This window comes from Pempheris klunzingeri, chromosome 8, assembly GCF_042242105.1.
Source record: "Pempheris klunzingeri isolate RE-2024b chromosome 8, fPemKlu1.hap1, whole genome shotgun sequence".
NCBI lineage: Eukaryota > Metazoa > Chordata > Actinopteri > Acropomatiformes > Pempheridae > Pempheris > Pempheris klunzingeri.
This window is the reverse complement of record NC_092019.1, coordinates 1861247-1871246: the sequence shown is the minus strand read 5'-3', so window position 1 is coordinate 1871246 and position 10000 is coordinate 1861247. Positions and strand designations below refer to the sequence as shown.

At 47.7% G+C, this 10000-nt stretch overlaps 1 protein-coding gene across 1 annotated transcript in view; it reads right to left on the bottom strand.

The window, feature by feature from the left end:
- The window catches only part of LOC139204786 (neural-cadherin), a 140728-nt gene that overhangs the window by 35703 nt on the left and 95025 nt on the right, over positions 1-10000 (bottom strand). Inside the window, exons 14-16 of the mRNA XM_070834784.1 lie at positions 8750-8877; positions 8473-8659; positions 7515-7658 (exon numbers count right to left, since the gene is read on the bottom strand). Coding sequence (XP_070690885.1) covers positions 7515-7658; positions 8473-8659; positions 8750-8877 — 459 coding nt within the window. The remainder of the gene's footprint in view (positions 1-7514; positions 7659-8472; positions 8660-8749; positions 8878-10000) is intronic.

The following is a 10000-nucleotide window of genomic DNA, read 5'->3' as shown; positions in this document are numbered from 1 at the left end:
TCCCTGAGCGCTGACTGCAGGTCGACCCTCTGAAGGACTGAACTCATCACTGGAGGAAGTTTCATTTCGATTTGAAACCGCATTAAAAAATATCACATGTTGTGGCCTCAGATGGCTGCGAGAGATACTGCAGCTGTTTGAAATTCAGTCGACTGCACTGCCCAGAAACCCTGCGTGGAGATGATGAAGGTCTCAGGCGGGTACATTTGCCCTCATAATCATAAATACGTGCCCTCAAATGACAAAGAATCACCTCAACTTACTCACTTTCTACCTTTTAATTCCTACTTCAGATAAAAAAAGACGACCGGAGAGCTGCAGAAAGCTTTTTAAAGAATGTCTAAATCCTAATTATCTTGGCGCAGCATGTCGCGCCGCCGCTACGACGCCAACTGTGGCAAATTAAGTAATCATGGCCGCCGCGGGGCCTCGTGCCACCTTCATGTCTTCCATAATGACCCGATGATACAGTTTTAAATGACACTTCTGACTAAACATCACAGGAAGGAGAACCTGAAGTTAATTTACAGTATTTCTAACCACACGCCCTTCGTACTATCATTCCGCTAAAAGCAGACTGAGACCTCTGACCTGTGTCTTTAATGCGGTAACGTCCTCACCTCGGCATCTATATACATCTATGATTAAAAGATGATATTAAACACAACGCTGCCTCCTTTGTTTCCGCTTTAAACACCACATTTAAAAACTTAAATGTTCCAGTAGGACGCATGTTGTCAAATCGTGCACAGATTTGAAATTTAAAAACTATAAACTCTGATAAAAGTCTTAATCCTCTGTTTTATTCTGCTCTTTTCTTTCAGTACTTCTTTTTTTTTTTATATTAGGACGTCTATTTTCTACATTTCTATATATTTATTAAGACTAAACGTGTGAATGTGTGTTGGTACGACAGATTTCTGTTTTATTTATATTCATCCACAGCTGTTTGCACCAGAATCCACAATCATGCAAATCACAATGTTTTTGTATTTATTTTCCTTTTTTATATTTTTTATACATTTCTATATTTTTATATTTCTACCCAGTGTGTGTGTGTGTGTGTGTGTGTGTGTGTGTGTGTGTGTGTGTGTGTGTGTGTGTGTGTGTGTGTGTGTGACCTGCTGCTGACAACAATGTGAATTTCCCCACTGTGGGATAAACAAAGGCTTATTTTATCTTATCTTATCTTAAATAAAGTTCCTTGAATCCTTGAATCCTTGAAAACTACATCCCGTAACATAACAGCGTGCACTGCATTGTGGGATACGTGGCTGTCAGAAGTCCACACAAGCCACCACCCGATGCATCCTGGGTAAAATGGGGCATTTGGACGGTACTTGTCTCGACGCAGACCTTGAATTGGAGCAGCACTGAGGCCGACCAGTCTGGTTTTCACTCATCTAACATCTCTTTCGCTCTCTGCCTACGTGCAGCCAGAGGATGAACCACATCCCGTCCTGCATTCAGCTTGTTTGTCTCTCGTGTAAATAACTGCTTCAGTTTGCCGTCAGCCTGCGTCTCCTCTTCGCTCGCCGTGACAAACTGGGCCACCTGGTCTGCGTCCGACGGTGATCATTTGATCTGAGTCCAGATTTATGACTGGATCGTGTCCAGAGGGGGGAAAGGTGCTGCAGCAGTTTGTAGTTGTTTGTTTTGAGGGAGGGAGGGAGGCTCTTCTCCCTCGTCTCCCCCTCTCTGGTAGGTGTGTGTGTCTCCGTGCTGTTTAAGATGAGCTGCTAAACTGATAGTTAGGAGACTTGTTACACATGATTAGCTCGACTTAACAACCTTAACGCCCCAGACAGTCAGTCATCAGCATCATCACCATTATCATCATTACCATCAGCTTCTGTGTGCATACAAAATAAAACACACACACTAACCCCTCATTATCACTGCACCAGTGTGTGTGTGTGTGTGTGTGTGTGTGTGTGTGTGTGTGTAGTTGCTAAACCCCGGGGCGACACTAAACTGAAACACCAAACTCAGCGGAATTAAAAAAAAAAGAGCCTCTTGATCTCATTACCAGACGCACTTAGTTCGGCAAATTTTCCACTCGGACGACCGAACGGGATCCAGAAAACACGACGGGTGACAAAAGCTGCTGCGCCTAATCAGCGTTAGGATGGAGGGGGGGGGGTGGTAATCTGAAACCCACCCCTCACACACACACACACACACACACACACACACCTCTGATTATTCCAGCAAACAGCAAATCAAGCAGAGATAAATACAGCAGTGTGTGTGTGTGTGTGTGTGTGTGTGTGTGTGCTGTAATTGTGTTTGTCTGACCTCCAGTTTATATCTGGACGGAAGGTCACTGGTGCTTCAACACTTGTCAGCTTCAACACACACACACACACACACACACACACACACACACACACACACACACACACTCTCTCAGGGCTGCAGCCAAGGTGACGGCGCTGCTGCTGCAGTCGGAGGATAAAACCTTCAGGTCCATCGAAGCTTTAACTCTTTCAGGAGTTTGATTCTTTCACCTTCACACACACACACACACACACACACACACACACACACACACACACACACACACACACACACACACACACTGAACCCCGTGTGTGTGTGTGTGTGTGTGTAAATATAAACACACTGGCATCAGCAGGTCTTTAGATAGCACGACGCTGCCTCACCGGTAAGTCAGCCTTAAATCTGCATTTCTAATAATGTGACGTGTTTCAGCCTCCATCTCTTCCACCGACACCGACGGTGTCTCACGTAACCTGCAGCAGGAAGCAGCAGGGCGAGGGCCACCGACACACCTGTGCACAGCCAGCATGTGACAGGGAGACAGATGGGACTAGTCTGGTGTGTTTCAGTGTTTCTGTTTCACATCAGAACGACAATCACATGAAAGAAAGGGTCTAAAAACTAAATGCTCCAAAGGTAAAAGCAGGCGGAGCGACGTGGTGTCGGCCAAAAGCATCAAGAGAAGAAAGAAGAAGAAATGTGTGTCATTCAGGAAGTGGTACTTCAAAATAAGAGCGTTGTGCTGGAAAGTCTTTATGATGTTGGAGCTTTATTTCATGTTTTTTTTTTTTTTTGAGGGGGGGGGGGGTGAAAACTGTGCACTTCCTGGAGTCAGTAACCAGCTTAATGTGCAGACTCAGCAGGGACCAGGTCTCAGTAACACCCCCACATACCTGCCCGGCTCAGAGGACTGCTTCTCTGGACCCCCCCCCAGGTGGAGGGGTGTCTGTTAATTACTGGGGGGATAAAGCTCCTCCTGCACTTGGGAGGGAATCATCAGCAGTTTGCATTTCTTAATCCCGTGTTCAGCGTCTTCCTGAACCTCGCAGGGCTCAGACTGACTGAGGGGGGGGGGACGGTGTGGGGGGGTAAAGACTAAATCTAGACTCTCCCGGCAACAAACAAAAAAACCAAACATAAAAACAGCAGCTGATGCGACTAAAACCAGTCTGACGATGAGAAATATGAAGCAAAGCAGGTTTTCAAACCTCAGGAGCCAAACGGAGTCACAGCTGATCGGCATTTTATGGTCTCAACCTGTTACCGTGGCAACTAAGCCAACTAATCAATGATGGCAACGGGATTTTTCAATGCAGAACTTTAAAGGTTATTATAGTTTTGCATTTTTAACAACTTAATTTAATGACTTTTGTTTTCAGCGTCAGTGTTTTAAGGTATTTAAGGCTTGTTTAGTTTCTCATTTTTAAATTTAGGTTTTCAATAGGTAATATGTGCAATATGTAATAAAAACCAAACTAGCTCAGGTAGGGGAAAAAAAGACTTCACAACAAGCTCATGTGACAAACTAAGAACATTTTCTGTGTGACTGCAGTTATTTTGGACACAACTCAGCTTCAGTTCATTCATTAACGATAATAAAACACCTCCTCCATGTTTTAATAGCACCGTTTAATTCAGCTCAAGGGCAATTTTGCAATAAAAAATTAACACCTAACGTGAAAATAAAGGTCAGTTAAAATGACAATAACTGAGTTTAAGGGATATTTGTCTAAATTCGTGTTAAAACCTGAGCCTCCAAACGTCCGCCTGGACTTTTTTTTTTCTCATTTTGACTCTAAAAGGGTCAGAAAATGTCCTGTGAGTGAGTGGTATTGTCCATTTTTCAATATATTTGGCAGTTATTTACAATTTACCTCCTGTTATAAGAGTGTAAACAGTTTAAAATGAGGAAAAACACAAAAAACGGAATCTGATTTTAGAGTTTTAGTGGAAAACAAAAAAACGCAACTGAGCACGAATAACAGATTTTAAGTTAAAGTTGAAATCTGAAAACTTCCAGGATGAGGTGCGAGTGAAATCACCGTAATGACGCCATAAAGAGCAACGGCTCAGCTCTCAGAAACCGTTGGACTTCTTCCGCAATCCGTGACATGATTACAGTAAGTCTGTGCAAACGTGACGCTGAATTTAAGGGTTGAAGACGTTAATCTCTGGAGGAGACGTCACATTTAGATCATTCCCTCTGTTTCAGACTTTCAACGTGGCGTCTAGTCAGTGACGGGCCGTTCGTTTTACACCTGGGCCTTCATGGGGGGTCCTACCTGAATCAGACCACCTCTGAACACCATCATTATGACGTCACGGCTATAGAAACCATCAGTATTATACAGACAGGCAGTAGAACAGGACGCTGCATCGCAGACAGGGATCTCATGTTAGGAGAATGAATGACATCACTAAAGCAAGAAACCCAATTAAAAGAATTCAACAAGTCACCAAACACTCGAACCACCGACCAGACGTTCTCAGCAACACACTCTGCTCCTCGGAGCCTGTAAGCCGAGGGTACCGCTCCTAGTTACTGACCTGAAAGTGGCGGACGAACCCTTTTCCCGGCTGGGACAGGCTCGCTAGCTTCGGGGTGGGCCGGCATTTCCTCAAAATGTCCAGCTTTTCTTGGAAAGTCCGCCTTGAAAATGGATTTCTAAGTAGATCTGCGACCAAATGAACACTTTAGCTCGTGCAGGTCGCTACAGGTAAGAATCGCTAGCTTTGGCTAAGCTCTCTGACCAGCCAATCAGAGGACGTGAAAATACTGACGTCATCGTACGCCTGCTAGAAGGCCCTGGGGTCACCAACTGGAAATCTGATTGGTTAAAGCAGCAGTTTCATTGTGATGTATTTTAAGCTACGGGCGCCTGCACTTTAGATCCTGAAGGCCTCAGGGCAGATTTCTTTGACCCTGGCAACACATGATGGCTGAAATATGATTGGATAAAAGCTCTAATATAGACAAACACTGCTGGAAGCCCCCCAGCCCAGAGACACAGAGACACTATGAGATGAAGAGCATAGACTATTAGGAATAATCTAAAAAGATTAATGGGAAAATATTAAAGCGTAAATCAGTGATTCTGAGTTTAGGCCAGCAGAGAAGGCCTCGCTGGCCCTGACGGACCACCACCTGTAATGTTAAAGACTAAATGTTCACAGCAGATTAAGAACAGAATTTAAGACTATTTGATATTTGTTTTTTAGCCGTCTTCTTAGTAGCAGTGACCCGGTGGTGCAACACGATGAGGGTGTGAGCTGTTAGCACCGTGTCATTAGCATAAATCACCTGCTGTGACCGCGGCGCCGTGACTCACAGGGCGAGTCACGTTCATTAACTAACTGCTGAGTCACAAAACTGCATCTTTTGACTCTCTTTAACTCCCAGCAGCTCCACGGCCGAAGAACCGATCCTGTTTTATTTCCTCGTATCTCGTTAGCGAAGCCTTCAGTAAGTTTGGGCGGCGACGAACTGTTTCTTGTTTGGGAGACGAGCGACGAGAAGTTTGGGGATCTCCTGAGGGAATCAGAGCGAATCTGGAATTAGAATATGAGGCAAAGTGTGTGTGTGTGTGTGTGTGTGTGTGTGTGTGTGTGTGTGTGTGTGTGTGTGTGTGTGTGTGTGTGTGTGTGTGTGTGTGTGTGTGCCTCCCTGCCGAGCGAATAAAGGTTAAAGATTAAAAAAAGAAAATAAATAAGTCAGACGTCACTTTTCTTTCCTTCGCTGTGGCTCTGAGTAAAGAAAACCCCCGAGGCTTCGAGCCGACGCCAGCAGCCGTCATTAAGAGAGAGAGGAGGAAGAGGAGGAGGAAGAAAAGGAGGAAGAAAAGGAGGAACGCTTGTTTGGTTGTTGTTGTTTTTTTTTCTCGCCTCCTGCTGCTTATTGGTTCAGAGCGGAGGAGGAAGAGGAGCGAGAAGAGGAGCGAGAAGAGGAGCGAGGGACAAACACAAACAAAGAGACAGACATCAAAACTGTCGACCTCAAGGGAGCAGCAGCAAGTCACTAACGAGCTGTGACAGCAAGAGGGGGAGGAGGGGGGAGGGAGAGGAGGGGAGGAGAGAGGAGAGGAGGGGAGGGAGGGGAGAGAGGAGGGGAGGAGAGAGGAGAGAGGAGGAGAGGAGGGGAGGAAGGGGGAGAGAGAGGAGGGGAGGGAGAGGAGGGAGGAGAGAGGAGAGGAGGGGAGGGAGGGGAGAGAGGAGGGGAGGAGAGAGGAGGGGAGGGGAGGGGAGGGAGGGGAGAGAGGAGGGGAGGAGAGAGGAGAGAGGAGGGGAGGGAGAGGAGGGAGGGGGAGAGGAGAGAGGAGGAGAGGAGGGGAGGAAGGGGGAGAGAGAGGAGGGGAGGGAGAGGAGGGAGGAGAGAGGAGAGGAGGGGAGGGAGGGGGAGAGAGAGGAGGGGAGGGAGAGGAGGGAGGGGGGAGAGAGAGGAGGGGAGGAGAGAGGAGAGAGGAGAGGAGGGGAGGGAGGGGGAGAGAGAGGAGGGGAGGGAGAGGAGGGAGGGGGGAGAAAGAGGAGGGGAGGAGAGAGGAGAGAGGAGAGGAGGGGAGGGAGGGGGAGAGAGAGGAGGGGAGGGAGAGGAGGGAGGAGGAGAGGAAGGAGGGGAGGGAGAGGAGAGGAGGGGAGGAGAGAGGAGAGGAGGGAGAGGAGAGGAGAGAGGAGGAGAGGAGGGGAGGAGAGAGGAGAGGAGGGGAGGGAGGGGGGAGAGAGAGGAGGGGAAAGAGAGGAGAGGAGAGAGGAGATGGGAGGAGAGGAGGGAGGGGAGGGAGAGGAGGAGAGAGGAGAGGAGGGCGGAGGAGGAGGGGAGGGAGAGAAGGGGAAGGAGAGGAGGAGAGGGAGAGGAAGAGAGAGGAGAGGAGGGGGGAGGAGAGAGGAGAGGGAGGGGAGGAAGAGAGGAGGGGGAGAGGAGGAGGAGGAGAGGAGGAGGAGGAGAGGAGGGGGGAGAGGGGAGGGGAGGGAGAGAGGACACATGAGAGGAAGGGAGGAGAAAGGAGAGGAGGAGGGAAAGAGGAGAAAAGGAGAGGGGAGGGAGAGCAGAAAAGGGGAGGGAGATGAGGAGAGAGGAGGCATGAGAGGAAGGGAGGAGAGAGGAGAGGAGGGGGAGGAGAGGGAGGGGAGGAAGAGAGGAGGGGGAGAGAGGAGGGCTTTGTGAGAGAAGAAGAAGAAGAAGAAGAGGTGAGTCGGGGGGAGAGAGACGGGGGAGGAGACAGACCTGCCTGACTCACCTTCATCCTCGTCGTTGGCGGTGACGGTGATGAGGACGAAGCCCACCTCCTTGTCCTCCTCCACGCTCACCTCGTACGCCGGCCGGGCGAACGCCGGGGCGTTGTCGTTCACGTCGGTGACGAAGATCCTGACGTAGGACGTGTCTGCGAGGAGGAGAGAGACCATCAGGGACCCCGAAGACCAGGACCAGGTTTTCCTCCTGGTTCAGCGTTTCTTCTTCTGCTGCTGCTTTAAATGTGTTTCTAACAGGATCAAACAGGCCGCGTTTCTTCTTCTTCTGCTGCTTTAAATGTGTTTCTAACAGGATCAAACAGGCCGCGTTTCTTCTTCTTCTGCTGCTTTAAATGTGTTTCTAACAGGATCAAACAGGCTGCGTTTCTTCTTCTTCTGCTGCTTTAAATGTGTTTCTAACAGGATCAAACAGGCCGCGTTTCTTCTTCTGCTGCTGCTTTAAATGTGTTTCTTGGATGTACTTCCTGCTTTGTTGTGCTGCAGCTACAGACAGCAGCTAAAGTCAAAGTCAGAGTCTGGCCTGGTGCCCCCCCCATTAGAGAATAACACTACAATATACCTTTGACAGTTTGAATGGGGGGGCTTTTATTTTGAAAACTGAGCTGACTTCCTGTTTGCTCTGGTTATCGATATTTAATGTCGGACAGAAACAGAAACTGAAGTTACAAATGTGAAGAGAATAAACTTTTTACACATTAAATGATTCATCGTGGAAAATAAATAAATTGTTGAAACATTCAAATTCTGTTTCACTTTTTAATAAAAATCATGTGATATGTGCTGAATTACACATATTTAATGTTTAATACCAAAAAAAACAAAAAACAAAAATTCATCATTTACCTCCACTGTTTCTGGGTATAATGAGAGAAGTTCGCTGTCATGACTTGGCGCTATATAAATAAAGACTGATTGATTGACTGATTGATTGATTGACTGTGTTACCGGTGTTGGGCTGCCCCTGCTGGCCCGGTCTGGCCGACTCGGAGCCGTCCTGCGACTGGACCTCGATCAGGTAGGACGCCTTCTGCTCGCGGTCGAAGGAGGCTCGGGTGGCGATGACGCCGCTGCGCGAGTCGATGCTGAAGAACTGGGAGTCCCCGCTCTCGTCCTTCAGGATCACGTAGTGGATCTGAGGAGGAAGCAGAAAGGCGCTGAAGTAGTAGAAGAAGAAGAAGAAGAAGAAGAAGAAGAAGATAAATGATAGAGGCGACCCTCTCACCATCCCGTGGCGACCGGAGTCCAGGTCTGTGGCCGACACCTGAGCCACCGACGTGCCGATCTCTGCTCCCTCAGGAACCGTCGCCTCGTAGGTGGACGACAGGAAGAAAGGAACATTGTCGTTGACGTCTGATGACAGAGAGGAAGAAAAGGAGGAGCAGCTGAAAGATGTGGGTTTTTTTTCTTCTTCTTCTTCTAAATTTATCTTGTTTGTTGTTTTGTTGTTGCAGGATCTGGCAGCAGAACACATAAAATCTGTCATGTCCATGAAAGCTGATTAAATTGGATTAAAAACTGACTGAAGGAAAGACGGGAAGAAAGAGCACAGACAAAAGAAAAAAAAGAAACAGCGGAAAGAAAAGAAAAATTAAAAAGGCAAGACAGAAAGTTAGTGGGTCTTTTTGCAACACTTACACCAGTGAGGTGGATTTAAAAAGTAAAGATCAACTAGAGTGAAACAAAAAAAGAAGAGACGGACGGAAAGAGAGGAAGAGAGCAGGCGTCCGTCAGACAGAGAAGTTGGACTGTGCCTCGCCTCGCTAATGAAAACTGAGTTATTAGTGAGGAATTATCCTCCAAACGCCGTGAAGAGTCCACAAAGCAGCTTGTCAGCTCACTTTCAAGCTCCGCTAAGCCAATTACAGCGTCCGATGTGGGTTTGTTCAAAGCCAATCAAAGTCAGGAAGTGTTTTCCCCTCGTTCCCTCTCTCCACCCGCCCACGGACGCCGATGGAGTCGCTGTGAAAATGAGGCGGCGTGGAGCTCTCACCGTTTTTCTTTTTCCTCTTCCTGCTTCTTCCTGCCAGAGACGACCGGGGACGTGAACCACCCTTCATCACTCCTTCCCGTCGCTCATTATAGTGTCAGTCGTTCCGTGACGGCACCATCTTTATTTCTTTCTCCACCGGTCAGTGCTGGGTTTTTTTTTTTTTAATAGTGTAGTTACAGTAAAGTATAAAGAGACATAACATGAATCAGATCTGACCGCCATGTTGGTTTGGTCTTTTCACTACTTCACTCGCTCACACATGAGCTCAAGCTGCTATTTTCTGGTCTTATGTCGTCATGAAAGCAGCCGGAAAGCAAAGAGCCAAAGAACAAACTTGTCCGACCGCCGTCAACAAACGGGAGAAAATAAAAATCAGCCGTGCGATCCCAAAGGCGTCTTCAGGTCTCGGTCACACCAGCGGCATTCTGGACCAAAATCAATTAGCTTCGATCAAAGCGGCTCCGTCACTCTTGGGAACACAAC